A 17500-nucleotide genomic window follows, 5' to 3' on the forward strand; every position below is an offset into this window, starting at 1 on the left:
AAACAGTGCATGTGCACAGAAACAGTACATGTGCACAGAAACAGTACACGTGCACAGAAACAGTACATGTGCACAGAAGCAGTACACGTGCACAGAAACAGTACATGTGCACAGAAACAGAACATGTGCACAGAAACAGCAGATGTGCACAGAAACAGTGCATGTGCATAGAAACAGTACATGTGCACAGAAACAGTACATGTGCACAGAAACAGTACACATGCACAGAAGCAGTGGCTGTGCACAGAGACAGTACATGTGCACAGAAACAGTACATGTGCACAGAAACAGTACACGTGCACAGAAACAGCTGATGTGCACAGAAACAGTGCATGTGCACAGAAACAGTACATGTGCACAGAAACAGTGCATGTGCACAGAAACAGTACACGTGCACAGAAACAGTGGATGTGCACAGAAACAGTACACGTGCACAGAAACAGTACATGTGCACAGAAACAGTACATGTGCACAGAAACAGTACACGTGCACAGAAACAGTGGATGTGCACAGAAACAGTACACGTGCACAGAAACAGTGGATGTGCACAGAAACAGTACATGTGCATAGAAACAGTACATGTGCACAGAAGCAGTAGATGTGCACATAAACGGTACATGTGCATAGAAACAGTACATGTGCACAGAAACAGTACATGTGCACAGAAACAGCGGATGTGCACAGAAGCAGTACATGTGCACAGAAACAGTACATGTGCACAGAAGCAGTACATGTGCACGGCCTAAATGCACAGAGAAGCGTGTCCTAACTGGAGGTGGGACTACTTTCAGCTCCGTGATTTACCCACTGAGCCTCACCACGAACAAAAGCCCTTATCTGGCAGTTTTAGTGCCGCGCTGTCCCCCGGAGAGAGCCGCGCAATAACAATCCACCGTTAACTTGTAAAGAATTCAGTAACAACTGCGACTTCTGTACAATAAAAATCAATATTTCATTAAAACACCTCGGCATCTCTGCAAAGAGGGTTCAAACATACACAGAACACAAAGGTGCTGCCTTTAACTCCGGCTCCTCGGGCTGAAAGAGAGAGAGAGAGAGTTGGATCGGCTCATTTGAGAGATGGCGGTGTAACTGGAGCCGCTTCCACGTGCCGAAGTATCCGTCAGAGCCGACAGTGACCGTCATCTGCACATGTGCCGCTGCGGAGAAACACACAGGTGCACTTTTATAGGAGGGGCAGCTCATCATCGTGAATCACATCATTTCATGGGATACGTTGATGCGACCGCCCCGAGACTCATGGGAACTACAGTCTAGGTTTAACAGGAAGAGGAAAGATGGATGCTGATGTAGAAACACTGATGAAGACACAAGATCAGATCCTAATGTCTCAGTAACCCGGGGTTACTGAGACATTAGTGATGTTCAGCCTGTGTCTGTCTGTCTGTCTGTCTGTCTGTCTCTGCAGCAGAGAGAGAGAGAGACAGGTAGAGCTGAGGAATCCAACTGTGCTGACGCTAAAACCAACTCCTCTCCCTGTCTCTCTCTCTGTCTTCCTGTCTGTCTCTCTCTGTCTCCCTGTCTGTCTGTCTCTCTGTCTGTCTGTCTCCCTGTCTGTCTGTCTCTCTGTCTGTCTGTCTCCCCGTCTGTCTCTCTCTCTGTCTCCCTGTCTGTCTGTCTCCCCGTCTCTCTGCAGAAAGCGGACCTGGCAGCTGCCGGCTTCACCATCACCTCAGAGAGAGAGAAGGTGATCGATTTCTCCAAACCCTTCATGACTCTGGGCATCAGCATCCTGTACCGGGTCCATCTGGTGAGTTCACCTCCGCACCTCCGTGTCTTTACCTCTGAACCCAGCTGATCACATCTCTGTGGAGCTCTGCAGCTGGAGCTCTGCAGCTGGAGCTCTGCTGCTGGAGCTCTGCTGCTGGAGCTCTGCAGCTGGAGCTGGAGCTCTGCTGCTGGAGCTCTGCAGCTGGAGCTCTGCAGCTGGAGCTCTGCAGCTGGAGCTCTGCTGCTGGAGCTCTGCAGCCGGAGCTCTGCAGCTGGAGCTCTGCAGCTGGAGCTCTGCTGCTGGAGCTCTGCAGCCGGAGCTCTGCAGCTGGAGCTCTGCAGCTGGAGGCGACCACAGTCTCGGGTCACACAGTCAAACTGAGAATATTCCAGCAACCAGAGAGATCATAGAGGGGGAGAAAGTGCTGGGAGAGCAGATGAAAGCAGAGCTGGGGAGCTGCTGCTTGGAAAATATTGGTTTTTCAGCCTCTGAGGGAGAATCAGTGACTCTGCGTCTCTGACTGGAATTACAAACATGGACTTGGGGCTCGTGCGCTCCCTGTGAGTCTGACGGAGACCTGCTCAGGTTGGGATTGGGGTGAGCAACCTGCAAACAGGCAGCGAGTCCGTTCTGCGTTTGCATAGAAGACAGAGCGAGGACGGCGTCTTCCCTGCGTCAAACACCCTGAAGTCACATCAACAATTATCTCTGCTTCCAGGGAAACGTGTGTGTGTGGGAAAGAAGCCCGTCAGTGAGGACGTCGACACATAAGAAGAATAAATACTTGAGAATGTGATGAAATCCAGAACGGTAACTCTGTAAGACGCTGAGTGAAGCGCTCTGAGCCGATCCTGCCTCAACATTGATGCGCTCACGTTCTCCCTCCATGAACTCGTGTTGTGAGTGTGCAACATGAAAGTCTGGAGAATCATTAAAGTGTGGGTCAGATGTTTGAAGTGGGGTGGGATGAGGTGTGTTCTCTGCGGTAGACGAGGGTCAGACGCAGCAGCAGCAGCAGGAGGACGACTGACGCAGGAGCGAGTGAGTTTAAATATTTCCTCCTCAAAAATACTACAGAATAGTTTCAGTTTGATTTAAGGTGGACCGAATGATTCATGAAAGAAAACACTCCACCTTAAATATTCGAGGAGCTGTAAATGTGTGTGTGTGTGTGTGTGTGTGTGTGTGTGTGTGTGTGTGTGTGTGTGTGTGTGTGTGTGTGTGTGTGTGTGTGTGTGTGTGTGTGTGTGTGTGTGTGTGTGTGTGTGTGTGTGTGTGTGTGTGTGTGTGTGTGTGTGTGTGTGTGTGTGCGCGTGCGTGCGTGCCTGCGTGTGTGTGTGTGTGTATGGAGCATGCAGCAAAGGACCACAGGTGTCAGAAATTCAACCCAGACTCGTGCACAGATCATTTTCTTCTTCACCACTGGATAAAAGTGTCGACTCTTCCTCGCCGTGTTGTTGTGGCGTCTGTTCGACCATACGTCACTTCCTGCTGAGAGCTGCATCCAATCAGCATTCAGGTAAACCTCAGGGCCGTGTTCTACCCGCTCAGCCGGCCTCCTGAGCGACTCACGTGCAAATCAGGGGCGTTTTTGGGCGAGCTGGATCCGCCTCATTCAGGGCAGTCGACCACAGTGGAGACGTACCTCATGTGGCCACGAGCAGAAGCGGGTCGGCGCCGCGTGAACGTGCGTCTTAACTGCAAATGTGAATAAAACATTAATTCAATGATAATGAAGCGTCTCCTCTGAGGCGGACGGATGATGTGCTGCAGTGTGGCTGCCTGCAGACACCGTACATCTGCAGCTCATCAGTATTCCCCTCCACCATCTGTCCTCCATGTTTGATCCCGTCCACTGTTAGCGCCTCAGTGTATCCACTCGGTGATCACTCAGTTGTTTAATGTGCGTGCAGCCGAGGCAGCGGCGGCGGCGTCCCAACTTCATTCTCTTTAAGTGTTTATTTAAAGATTAAGTCGAGCGAGAGCACATTGTTAGTCATGGTTACGGCCCGCGGGGGTGATTTACACCACAGAGCCGACGAGCGGGCACAGATGTGTGTGTTTGCGGTCAGGAGGAGGAGGACGTTAGCTTCCTGGACCGGTCTGAGTCGGGGAATTTGAACCGGGACTCCGTAAATCCACTCCACTAAACAGCAGCCTGCTGTTGTTAAGTGCAGCACTGATGACCATTGTTCACAGTAGATAGACTGGTTAACAGGCCGTGCTGCTGATGGCACACACACACACACACACACACACACACACACACACACACACACACACACACACACACACACACACACACACACACACACACACACACACAGGGCTCTGCTCCCAGAATGGCCCTCTGTTCCTCGTGTCCGATGATTAGCCGCTTTAGTGTTGCGTAATTTCAAACAAATGTTCAATTGAGTTTGTGCAAACAGGTCGATCCACACAGTGAATCTAAAGACGGACGACGCAGCTTCCACTTCCTGCCGCTGCACAGAAGTGAAGCCGGAATATCCCGGATACAGAGGTCACCATGTAGTCAATGTCTGCGCAGTAGAGACCAGGCGGTAGAGTCACCTCATCGCAGTGACGACCACACATCTATCAGGTCTCAGGGGCAGCAGCTCCAGCCTCTGATCCTGGATCAGGTCTCGGGCGCAGCAGCTCCAGCAGGGGACCCCAAACTTCCCTTTCCCGGGCCACATTAACCAGCTCTAACTGGGGGACCCTGAGGCGTTCCCAGGCCAGTGTGGAGATCTAATCTCTCCACCTGGTCCTGGGTCTTCCCCGAGGCCTCCTCCCAGCTGGACGTGCCTGGAACACCTCCCTAGGGAGGCGCCCAGGGTTCATCCAGACCAGATGATCCTGAACCACCTCAACTGGCTCCTTTCAACGCAAAGAAGCAGCGGCTCTACTCCGAGTTCCTCACGGTTCCACACTGGCCCGAGAACGCCTCGGGACCCCCCAGTTAAAGCTGGTTAATGTGGCCCGGGAAACTGTGCACAATTAAACCAAACATCTGTGAATGTGTACGAGCTCTTGAGCGCATCACAAACCAAAACACATTCAATGTTATGACAACCCTGTCTGTGAGCATAAAGAGCTTTATACATATAACACACACACACACACACACACACACACACACACACACACACACACACACACACACACACACACACACACACACACACACACGCACACACACCCTTAAGGATGGTAATCTCTTTAATTGCTCAGGCTGCCGAGTTTTACACACACATCAGTGAAGCTTGTGTGTTGATCTGTGCTCTTGCCTCCTGGTGTTGAGCAGAGTATCTTTGTATCTGCTGCTGCTCCCAATTCATTAGCACTCGATATATTATCGCTCTGCTGTTCACTGCATCTCAGTCACAACTATTTATTGTCAGCATCAAGAGCAGCTGTTCTGATCCTGAGACAGTGTAAACGGATCCGCTAATGATAATGCAGTCTCAGGGCGCGCTCATCATTCATACATCCGGGCTCTGAGGCCTGTCCCATGAAGTTAGCTCACCTAATAAGTCCGGCTTATTTCAGTCGGTGTGACTCGTTTCTTGTTGATTCAGTTCCATAGAGCAAATTTGGCGTACTGCAAGCTTAGTTACTATGGCAACTTAAGTCAGAAAACTAACCTGGTCAGGGGCAAGCTCATCGTCAGGCTAACTGCTGTGCTAACTGTCAGGTTAACTTTTCAGATAACTGCCAGGATAACTTTCAGGCTAACTGGTGTGCTAACTGTCAGCTTACCTGCTGTGTTAACCATCAGGGTAACTGCCAGGCTAACTTTTAAGATAACTGTCAGGATAACAGTAAGGATAACTATCAGGCTGACTGCCAGGCTAACTTTCAGGCTAACTGGTGTGCTAACTGTCAGGCTAACTTTCAGGCTAACTGTCAGGATAACTGCCCATCAGGCTAACTGCTGTGCTAACTGTCAGGTTACCTGCTGTGCTAACCATCAGGGTAACTTCCAGGCTAACTTTCAGGCTAACTGTTGTGCTAACAGACTAACTGTCAGACTGACTGTCAGGCTAACTTTAAGGCTAACTTTCAGGCTAACTGCTATGCTAACTGTCAAGCTAATTGTCTGTCAGGCTAACTGCTGTGCTAACTGTCAGGTTACCTGCTGTGCTAACCATCAGGGTACCTGCCAGGCTAACTTTTAAGATAACTGGTGTGCTAACTTTAAAGAAAACTGCCAGGCTAACTTTCAGGCTAACTGCTATGCTAACTGTCAGGCTAACTGTCCGTCAGGCTAACTGCTGTGCCTCACTGTGTGCCGTTGAGTTTGTCCCTTTGCCCTGTGGTACACTGAGGTTTGTATCTTTATCATTTAAAAACAGATTCACTCTAAAAGAACTCCAGAAACAGAAGCAACAGCTTCAACGTTACAGAGGCGTGTGATTCAATGGTTTCTTTCTTGAAGAAGCTTTAGCGCCGACGGCTGCCAAACACACGGTTGATGGGCCGAACCTGCCGTCACCTGCCTTCTTTTCCTCTCATTTATGTTTCTGCACACCGGAGATCTCGTCTGATTCTGCAGATTCACCAGAGTGCACAGCGCTCGGACAGCCTCACGTGGCGTTTTTTTAAATGGGCCAAATGGACAATAAACAGAAGAGAGTTAATTGCCTCCATTACGGCTCCAGTCATCTGCTGTAATTGGGTCCGATCCGGGAGTTCCAGGACTCTCCTCGCTGCCAAATCCTCTTTCCATTATCGGCAGGGAGGGGAAGTGATGAGAAGGGTCGATGTGAGGCGTCTTAGCGGGATTTATCAACTGACGATCGTTAACACTTGAAAAGCTTGGAACTGCAATTTGCTGGTTATTTTGTTTTTCTTGTTTTATTTAAATTACAGGTTTACAGGAGAGGAAGGGAGGGAAAAAGAAAACTATAAATGTGTAATAGACGTGTCAGAATGAGACGGTTGTGTTGGTGAGGTGCAGCCGTCAACAGCAGATGGTCATTATCACGATTCACCGCTGCCAGCTGGAGACATTCGAGCCTCCGCTGATGTTAAACTTTATGTTTTGAATTGAAAGTGAGCGTGGTTTGATGTGTAGTTTAATTTCAAACACACAATTGTTTTATGTGTAGGGGCTCTTCTCATGCTACTGCAGGGGTTTGACTCTGCCCCTGTGACATACCGGACACCGCCCACCCCCCCAAACTCAGACCTCCCACCGGCTCTGAGGGTCAAAGTGGAGGAGGTGTCCCCGTCCGGCCTGAGAATCTGCGCTGTCCAGTTAGCTCCCCTCGGTTTCTGGAGCAGTGTGAAGTCCCCTCCTCCTTCAAATGCTCCACCATGGTCCCCAAAAAACCCACCGCCACGGACCTGAGTGACTACAGTCCCCTCACCCTGACGTCTGTGGTCATGAAGTTCTTCGAGAGGCTGGTGCTGAATCACCCGAAGCTCATCACAGGCCCCCTGTTCGACCCCCTGCAGTTTGCCTACCGGGCAAACAGGTCGGTGGGGTATGCAGCCAACACGGGACTGCACTTTGTCCTCCATCACCTCGACAACCCAGGGACGTACGCCAGGATACTGTTCGTGGACATTAGAGAGAATGCAGCTTTAAGTGGAGTCTCCTCCTGCTGGACATTAGAGATAATGCAGCTTTAAGTGGAGTCTCCTCCTGCTGGACATTAGAGAGAATGCAGCTTTAAGTGGAGTCTCCTCCTGCTGGACATTAGAGAGAATGCAGCTTTAAGTGGAGTCTCCCCCTGCTGGACATTAGAGAGAATGCAGCTTTAAGTGGAGTCTCCCCCTGCTGGACATTAGAGAGAATGCAGCTTTAAGTGGAGTCTCCTCCTGCTGGACATTAGAGAGAATGCAGCTTTAAGTGGAGTCTCCTCCTGCTGGACATTAGAGATAATGCAGCTTTAAGTGGAGTCTCCCCCTGCTGGACATTAGAGAGAATGCAGCTTTAAGTGGAGTCTCCTCCTGCTGGACATTAGAGAGAATGCAGCTTTAAGTGGAGTCTCCTCCTGCTGGACATTAGAGAGAATGCAGCTTTAAGTGGAGTCTCCTCCTGCTGGACATTAGAGAGAATGCAGCTTTAAGTGGAGTCTCCTCCTGCTGGACATTAGAGAGAATGCAGCTTTAAGTGGAGTCTCCTCCTGCTGGACATTAGAGAGAATGCAGCTTTAAGTGGAGACTCCTCCTGCTGGACATTAGAGAGAATGCAGCTTTAAGTGGAGTCTCCTCCTGCTGGACATTAGAAAGAATGCAGCTTTAAGTGGAGTCTCCTCCTGCTGGACATTAGAGAGAATGCAGCTTTAAGTGGAGTCTCCCCCTGCTGGACATTAGAGAGAATGCAGCTTTAAGTGGAGTCTCCTCCTGCTGGACATTAGAGAGAATGCAGCTTTAAGTGGAGTCTCCTCCTGCTGGACATTAGAGAGAATGCAGCTTTAAGTGGAGTCTCCCCCTGCTGGACATTAGAGAGAATGCAGCTTTACGTGGAGTCTCCTCCTGCTGGACATTAGAGAGAATGCAGCTTTAAGTGGAGTCTCCCCCTGCTGGACATTAGAGAGAATGTAGCTTTAAGTGGAGTCTCCTCCTGCTGGACATTAGAGAGAATGCAGCTTTAAGTGGAGTCTCCTCCTGCTGGACATTAGAGAGAATGCAGCTTTAAGTGGAGTCTCCCCCTGCTGGACATTAGAGAGAATGCAGCTTTAAGTGGAGTCTCCTCCTGCTGGACATTAGAGAGAATGCAGCTTTAAGTGGAGTCTCCTCCTGCTGGACATTAGAGAGAACGCAGCTTTAAGTGGAGTCTCCTCCTTCTGGACATTAGAGAGAACGCAGCTTTAAGTGGAGTCTCCTCCTGCTGGACATTAGAGAGAATGCAGCTTTAAGTGGAGTCTCCTCCTGCTGGACATTAGAGAGAATGCAGCTTTAAGTGGAGTCTCCCCCTGCTGGACATTAGAGAGAATGCAGCTTTACGTGGAGTCTCCTCCTGCTGGACATTAGAGAGAATGCAGCTTTAAGTGGAGTCTCCTCCTGCTGGACATTAGAGAGAATGCAGCTTTAAGTGGAGTCTCCCCCTGCTGGACATTAGAGAGAATGTAGCTTTAAGTGGAGTCTCCTCCTGCTGGACATTAGAGAGAATGCAGCTTTAAGTGGAGTCTCCTCCTGCTGGACATTAGAGAGAATGCAGCTTTAAGTGGAGTCTCCCCCTGAACTGTAACAAACACCATTAACAGAGGGCTTTTGTTTGCATGTGTGTCTCAGGGCCGTAAACCAGGTTACTTCTCGTTCCTGGATCCGTTCTCTCCGGCTGTCTGGCTCTTCATGCTGCTGGCCTACCTCGCCGTCAGCTGCGTCCTCTTCCTCGCCGCCAGGTAACGCACCTGCCCCCGTCTGAAAGACCCGTCTGTCTTTGTAATATAACATGATGCTATTTAAGTGGAGTTTCAGGGTTTCACTGTGTTGTGTATCTGCCACCTGTCTCTCTCGTCTCCTGCCTGTCATTTCATCATTGGCACCAACATTCAGACGACCCAGACTGTTTCAGATCCAGTTCAGACGTCTAAGCACAGTTATTATGTTGTTTCCTTGTAAATGCATGAGTCTAGCTGCCTCTCACCCTTTGGAACAGTGTCTGTGATGAAGACATTTAACTGTTTGGATGAAAAGATGTTTTGAAAACATCCTTTAACCTTAGATTCAATCGTCTCAGTGCAGTACAGGAGCTCACTGTGGCCTTGCTGTTACTTATAGACGAACCCGGCCCTTTGTGTGTTTTACCATCTAGTGGCGCCGCCATTACTGCGGTGGCGTCTCCTTCAAGTGTGCGTGTGCTTGAAAGGGAGCCTGTACATTTTATGCAGCTTTACTTTTGACAACGATGAAGAACCTGTGCAACTCTCTGCTGCTCCAACAGCCACGACACAAACATTTACCTCATGAAGAGCGCCCCTGTCTGAGGCCGTACGGTCTACAGGGATTCAAACCTTTACCTCATGAAGAGCGCCCCTGTCTGAGTCCGTACGGTCTACAGGGATTCAAACCTTTACCTCATGAAGAGCGCCCCGTCTGAGGCCGTCCGGTCTACATGGATTCAAACCTTTACCTCATGAAGAGTGCCCCTGTCTGAGGCCGTACGGTCTACAGGGATTCAAACCTTTACCTCATGAAGAGCGCCCCCGTCTGAGGCCGTACGGTCTACATGGATTCAAACCTTTACCTCATGAAGAGCGCCCCTGTCTGAGGCCGTACGGTCTACGCGGATTCAAACCTTTACCTCATGAAGAGCGCCCCCGTCTGAGGCCGTACGGTCTACAGGGATTCAAACCTTTACCTCATGAAGAGTGTCTGTGATTATTTCCCTCCATCACTGATAAACTCAGATACTTAACGTTTACATTGTGCTCATCAGGTTGCCCGAGTTTGAGCAACTTATATTTCACAATAAAAGCACATTGAGTTAATTTACTGTGTGTGACCACGGCAGCCTTGATAGAGGCGTCTAACGTGAGCTAGCTAAACACTGTTAGCTTAGCTGACTTTACGTTTTCACTGTGTTAAGCTCGGCAGCCTCATGCTGTTCACTGTGAGACGGGTGTGAACCAGAACTGAGCGTCTTTTGGGAACAAAGTCCCCTCTGTGAATGTCCTTGATCCACTTCTGGGGAACATCTGCGCGCCCAGAGAATCCACGTAGACCGTACGGCCTCAGACAGGGGCGCTCTTCATGAGGTAAAGGTTTGTGTTGTTGCTGTTGGAGCAGCAGGGAGTTGCACAGGTTCTTCTTAGACATCGTTGTCAAAAGTAACGCTGCATAAAAAGGTAAAAGTAGAAAAGGTTCACACGCACATCTGGAGCGAGACGCCACCGTGGTAACGGCACCTTGTTCACTTCTGGTACTTCGCCGGATTTGTCCATAAGCTGGTGTCGATGTTTGCATCTCTAATCGAGCTCCCTCTGCGTCTCTTCCCCTCCAGGCTCAGCCCCTACGAGTGGTACAACCCTCACCCGTGCCTGCGGGAGCGGCGGGACATCCTGGAGAACCAGTACACGTTGGGAAACAGTCTGTGGTTCCCGGTGGGCGGCTTCATGCAGCAGGGCTCAGAGATCATGCCCCGGGCTCTATCCACCCGCTGCGTCAGCGGCGTCTGGTTCGTACATCTCACCTGCATCTGACTCCACACACACACACACACACACACACACAGACCCTTATTAGCATCAGTGTACTCCTTTACGCCGATGACCTGCACTTTAATTGTGCAGGATTACATCCTGAAGTCTCAGGATGCATTAGCCGTGTTTCCATTCCTGTATTTCTATGCACATGTTTAAGGATAGGACTTTGTTATTGCGCTTTGAGACACCGCTCGACTCGCCACAGTCCGGCCTCCGTCTCACTCCTCCGACACACTTCCTTCTTGTTTGCTTCCAGAGTGTTCATGGGAGTTAAGAGTCTTGAACGCCGCTCTCTCTCTCTTTAACGTCAGTGAACAGTGGCGTGTGCAGCACTCCGTGTTTGAAGCTAATCAGAGGATGGTGAAGGTTTGACCGGGGACTGAAGTCGAACACATCAAACAAGGGAAAGTTTCATTCATTCATTCATTCATCTTCAGCCTCTCGTGGGGGGGCTGGAGCCGATCCCAGCTGACATCGGGCGTGAGGCGGGGTCCACCCTGGACAGGACGCCAGTCTATCACAGGACACATAGAGACGAACAGAGACAGACAACCATTCACACCTACGGAGAAAACCCACGCAGACACAGGGACAACATGCAAACTCCACACAGGAGGACCCCAGCAGGGATTCAAACCAGGAACCCTCTCGCTGTGAGGCGACAGTGCTAACCACTGAGTCTGTAACAGCGGCCTGTCCTTCATCCCTCTCCCCCTCTCATTTCCTCTCTCCTCCCCTGTTTCCTCTCCTCTCATCCTCCTCCTGCTCGCTGCGGAGACTGAAATGAGTCTTCCGATTGATCCTCTCCTCTCCTCCCTCCCGTCCTCCCTCCCTCCCTCTCTCCCTCCCTCCCTCCCTTATTCCCAGTGGCTGTGGTCGACAGATGGTGGAGTGAAACTGGAGGGACTGGAGAGGCCGTCATCCTCTCGTCTCTGACAGCTCTCAGCCTCGCCTGGCACTCGGCCCGATGAAAGCTCATGATGGCGTTGGCGGAAACTGCAACTTACGGATGATTTCTGTCTGGAGAGGTCGAAACTCCATGAAGCAGATTCAGTCCATAAACCACCACTACAAGATTATATTCTGTCTCATCTCAGCTGACGTAGCATCAGACGCCAAACTCCCCGTACGGAGGAGGGTCCAAAACTCAGGACTGTGACCCTGAGGACCGGTGTTCAAGTCCTGGAAGAACTGAGACAAACCACCTTTATCTGATGCCTCCATCCCTCCCTTCCTCCTTCTCTCCATGGTTTCCTCCTCCCTCCCTCTCTGTTCGCCTCCATCCCTCCCTTCCTAATTCCCTCGCTCATCACTTCCGTCTCATGTCCTCTGCAGTGGCGCTGTCCTGCTCCGCTCTGCTGCAGCCTGAGTTCATGTTTAGGTTGATGATTTGTTCCTAAGCATCCTGACGTTTCCTGCCGTGCTCTCCATCTGTCTCTCTCTCCTGCTCTCTCTCTCTCCTGCTCTTAATGAGGAGAGAGGGAAAGTTTCTAAATAAAGGTTAAAGCTGCTCTTTCTCCTCCGCTCGTCTCAGGTGGGCGTTCACCCTGATCATCATCTCGTCCTACACGGCCAATCTGGCGGCGTTCCTGACCGTGCAGAGGATGGAGGTTCCCATCGAGTCTCCGGACGATCTGGCCGACCAAACCAACATCCAGTACGGCACCATCCACGGAGGGTCCACCATGACCTTCTTCATGGTGAGGCACCGTGCACTGTCTGGGTTTAGTTTGAGACGACACAAGGAGACGCTAAATGACTGAAAACGACGTGAATGTAAGACTACAAACACCACGGACTAGAAATGACTATAAACGACCACATGGCAAAGTAAAATGTCCAAAAGTAGCAGCAATGCTACCACAAAGCTAAGCTAAGCTAAACTAGACGAAGCTAAAAACAACCAAAATCATACACTTTGGTACACAGTTACCACAAAAAGACACAAATTACCACATAGAAGAGTAAAAGTGTATTAAAAAATACACTTGTCGACTACAAACGACCCGAACAGACAAAATAAGTGACACAAAACCACTGGAAATAGATGTAAAACGACCACAAAGAGAAACAGAATGACGACAAACGACTCGAAATTACTACAAAAAGGCACAAAACGACCACACAGGAAAGAAAAACGACTAAAAATAGATGCAAAGTCAGCATAACGAGATGCAAAACAACGACAAAGAGACGCAAAATGACTGAAAATAGATTCAAAACCACCAGAAAAAGATGCACTGCTCGTCTGTACGGTGACATTTGTGCCATTTCTTCCATTTCTTCCTCCAGAACTCGCGGTACCAGACGTACCAGCGGATGTGGAACTACATGTACTCCAAGCAGCCCAGCGTCTTCGTGAAGAGCACGGAGGAGGGCATCGCCCGCGTCCTTAACTCCAAGTACGCCTTCCTGATGGAGAGCACCATGAACGAGTACTACCGCAGCCTCAACTGCAACCTCACGCAGATCGGAGGGCTGCTGGACACCAAAGGCTACGGCATCGGCATGCCCCTTGGTGAGTTGCGAACATCCGCATCACACCAACGTGAACCTTTCGCCGCCATTGTTTTAAATGTCCGCGCATGGTCCCTCCTTCTTTTTTCTATGTCCCAACAGGCACACAGGAAATGACCTCAGAACCACCGTAGGCCTTTTGCTCGTACACGTGCGCACGCTCGTGCTCGTACATGTGCAAACGTGCTTTACTAAAGCCCACCTCTCCCAAACGGGCCGTGGAAGGCAAGCGTGCCGCTCCTAGACGCGGTACGGTTGCACTCACACTGGTCAAAGGAACCAGACTTTAGCTGTGAAACCTGTTTGGGCACGGTACGGAGGGACAGTGGGAGTGCGCCCTAAACGTCCCACATGTTGGCTGTAATTTAAACTAAGACGAGATTTCAGGTGTTGACACCTGGAAACAGAGAAAAAGCACCGGCCCGCCTTCGTGTGCGTCCGCTCTCGGCCGTGTTGTTGTGACGTGTGATTGGGTTCAGTCTGCTGTCACATCACATATCGTCTGTAATACATTGAGGCCGCCTCGGTTCAGTCCGGCGCCGTGTGTGTGGGTTGGGTTTCAGCCGTTAACCAGGTCATGTTCTCTGTGCAGCTGCTGTTCTTGGCAAATTAAATTCATCCTGAGTCCAATTTGGCGTTGGCCTGCTTTCGCCGGTGTCTGGCCTCGCCTCGCCCTCGGCCTCACACTCGTTCCCGGTGATAAGTGTTAGCGCATAGATTAGCATCGTTAATGGAGGAGGGAGGAACAGATGTGGGCAGAGGAGGAGAGGCAGCAGCAGGGAGACGGAGACAGGAGAAAAAAGATGAGGAGTCCGGGCTGTGAGTCAGCCTGTCCGTTAAGTGATGGAAATAAAAGCAGCAGAATTCCCCCCGCGGACCCCGCAGCACGCCGTCTCCCATGCCAACGGCTCTGACTGACAGTGAGCGATTAACATCAGCTCCACAAGAGAAAATGAGAACTTGCAGCTGCTTTAAAAGTCATCTCGGTGTTTGTCTTCTGGGAGTTTAAAGTTCAATTTGTTTGCCCGTCTCCGCACAACAGCGAATGCAAGTCTTTTTAACCACCACTCGTCCGTCCGTCTGTTTTCGTCTGCTCATCCGGACGGCGGTGCGCGGAGGGCAGCAGCCTGAGTAGAGTATCCAGACTACCTTCTCCCTAGTAACTCTCTCCGGCTCTTCCCGGGGATCCTGCAGCGCTCCCGGGACAGACGAGGTTTATCATCTCTCCAGCTGTTCTGGGTCCACCTCTCATCCGTCCCACGTTCCAGGAAAACCTCTAAGGGGAGGCACCCGGGAGGATCCTGATCAGACTCACGTCGGCCGCTCGTGTCTGAGATATCGTTCTTTGGAAAGCTCATGACCGTAGCCTGGGAACCAGACGCCGGTTTCTCTACTCGGATGTTTTCAGAAACATATTTTAGTTTAAGGGCATCACACCAACGTGAACCTTTCGCCGCCATTGTTTGAAATGTCCGCGCATGGTCCCTCCTTCTTTTTTCTACGTCCCAACAGGCGCACAGGAAATGACCTCAGAACCACCGTAGGCCTCGTGCTCGTACACGTGCGCACGCTCGTGCTCGTACACGTGCAAACGTGCTTTACTAAAGCCCACCTCTCCCAAACGGGCCGTGGACGGCAAGCGTGCCGCTCCTAGACGTGGTACGGTTGCACTCACACTGGTCAAAGGAACTAGACTTTAGCCGTGGAACCGGTTTGGGCACGGTACGGAGGCACAGTGTGAGTGCGATCTTAGAGAGAGGGGGAGAAGTTCAGCATCCGTGAGGAACTCGGAGTAGAGCCGCTGCTCCTTTGCGTTGAAAGGAGCCAGTTGAGGTGGTTCAGGATCATCTGGTAAGGATGAACCCTGGGCGCCTCCCTAGGGAGGTGTTCCAGGCACGTCCAGCTGGGAGGAGGCCTCGGGGAAGACCCAGGACCAGGTGGAGAGATTAGATCTCCACACTGGCCTGGGAACGCCTCAGGATCCCCCAGTTAGAGCTGGTTAATGTGGCCCGGGAAAGGGAAGTTTGGGGTCCCCTGCTGGAGCTGCTGCCCCCGAGACCCGACCCCGGATAAGAGGCTGAAGATGAGATGAGATGTATCTTTCAAAGGTAAAAGCCGTTACCTTGGCGTCCGCTCTGGAAAAGAAAAATGAGCTGAAGTCGACGGTTCGTTGGAAACTCGCCCGTCGAGGTTTCACTTCATAATAAAGAGACGAGTTCAAAGAAAGGTAGAGAAGAGGAAGTGAGGCGGTGACGAATGAAGGCGTCCGTATCTGAAGGATCTAAGCGGTTAAAGTGTCATCGTCTCTGAAAGACCTCAACGAGCTCTTACCTTGAAAAGCCCCCGCGCACTTCCTGCCGCCTGTCACGGGCTGAACGTCGTTTAATGGAATAACAGAAGAAGATGAATGGAGGAGGAAGTGATGACGAGGGGCGGGGGAACGCTGAGCGGACACGTTATCACATATATGGAATATGATGACACAGACGTGAGCCATGTTTGTGTCACAGGACGTTTTTAATCACAGTTCAGCTTCATCCTCATAATTTAGTATTAAAATTAAAAGCATGAACTGTTAAGTGTCAGTTTGTCACCGTGAATAATTAATATTAGCAGTCGTTATTATTAAAATATGTATGTTCCTGATATTTTTATAATATTTTATATTTATTCAGAATATTTGCGTATTTTTTAATTAATCAAATACATAAAAATATATGTTTTAATTAAATATATAATAGAATTATTGTTATAATGCATTCATACGTTTTACTAATATACTTATTACTTATGAATTTATATAATAACATTATACAAATGATATTTACATGTTTTTTTTAATTAAATATAAAATAATAATCGTGTTATTTCACTCTTTACGGGGGTTTTTAGACGCAAAAATCATAATAAATTCATACTTTTTAAATAATTATTTCTGAATTTATATAATAACATTATAAATATGATAATTACAAGTTTATTTGTTAAATAAAAAAATAATAATTGTGTTATTTCAGTCTTTAGGAGAGTTTTTAGACGCAAAAATCATCCTAAATTCATACATTTTAGTTATTTACTTCTGAATATAACAACATTAAAAGTATAATTTACAATGAACGATATTTTAAAGACATTTGCTTCTCTACCTTCACCGTAAAAGGAGCTTTTTTAGAGGCTGTTCTGACCTTTATTTGATCTTTGTTACTTAAATTGCTTCAACATCTCTCCAGGGCGGCAGGAGCTCAGTCCATAGGTAACTTGGCTGGGAACCGTAGGGTCGCTGGTTCAAGTCCCTGTGTGGACCATGGACTGGTGGCTGGAGAGGTGCTAGTTCATCTCCTGTTGAGCAAGGCACCGAACCCCCAACTGCTCGGGGCGCCAGTCACAGGCCCCCTCGCTCTGACATCTCTCCTTAATTGCATGTATAGGTGTGTGTGTGTGTGTGTGTGTGTGTGTGTGTGTGTGTGTGTGTGTGTGTGTGTGTGTGTGTGTGTGTGTGTGTGTGTGTGTGTGTGTGTGTGTGTGTGTGTGTGTGACATGATTAATAATAATAAGAGTGAAAAAATTAAATTTCCCCGTTGCGGGATAAATAAAGTAATTCTTCTTCTTATAAATGTGTTCAGTTAGAGCTGAAACCATCATGTGTGGGGGAGAGTGTTTAAGGCCACAGCGCCCTCTGGTGGAACAAACCTCAACTGAACAAACCTTTAAAGCAGACACAGAGACTTCACTTCAGGGGACGCGGTCGCTGTCCTCATCTCAAACGCATCAATTCAATTTTATTTACAGTGTCAAATCCTAACAGCAGTGATCTCAGGACACTTTACAGAGCAGGTAAAGACCAAACTCTGGGACTTATTTATGATTTACAGAGACCCAACAATTCCCCCGTAGAGTGATGAAAAGAGAGCTGAGGAAGGCAAAGCTCTGGATCCACCGCTCAGTCCTGGTTCCTACCCTCACCTGTGGTCATGAAAGCTGGGTCATGTCTCACGTCCTGGCCGCCGTTGGGCTAGTTCCATAATTCTGTGCGTTCATTCTACGCTGGTTATAGAAACGAGTCGACCAGTTGTTCCTCACCTGGCGTCAG

At 49.6% G+C, this 17500-nt stretch overlaps 1 protein-coding gene across 1 annotated transcript in view; it reads left to right on the plus strand.

Annotated features, from left to right (window-relative positions):
• LOC310955819 (glutamate receptor ionotropic, kainate 5-like) overlaps positions 1 to 17500 on the plus strand; it is a gene marked incomplete at its 3' end in the record, with an annotated part of 149202 nt that overhangs the window by 127170 nt on the left and 4532 nt on the right. Inside the window, exons 13-17 of the mRNA XM_083925865.1 lie at positions 1658 to 1771; positions 8981 to 9090; positions 10692 to 10865; positions 12428 to 12593; positions 13186 to 13411. Of these exons, the coding sequence (XP_083781991.1) occupies positions 1658 to 1771; positions 8981 to 9090; positions 10692 to 10865; positions 12428 to 12593; positions 13186 to 13411 (790 nt within the window). The remainder of the gene's footprint in view (positions 1 to 1657; positions 1772 to 8980; positions 9091 to 10691; positions 10866 to 12427; positions 12594 to 13185; positions 13412 to 17500) is intronic.

Source organism: Echiichthys vipera (genome assembly GCF_963691815.1).
Source record: "Echiichthys vipera genome assembly, chromosome: 13".
Lineage (NCBI taxonomy): Eukaryota > Metazoa > Chordata > Actinopteri > Perciformes > Trachinidae > Echiichthys > Echiichthys vipera.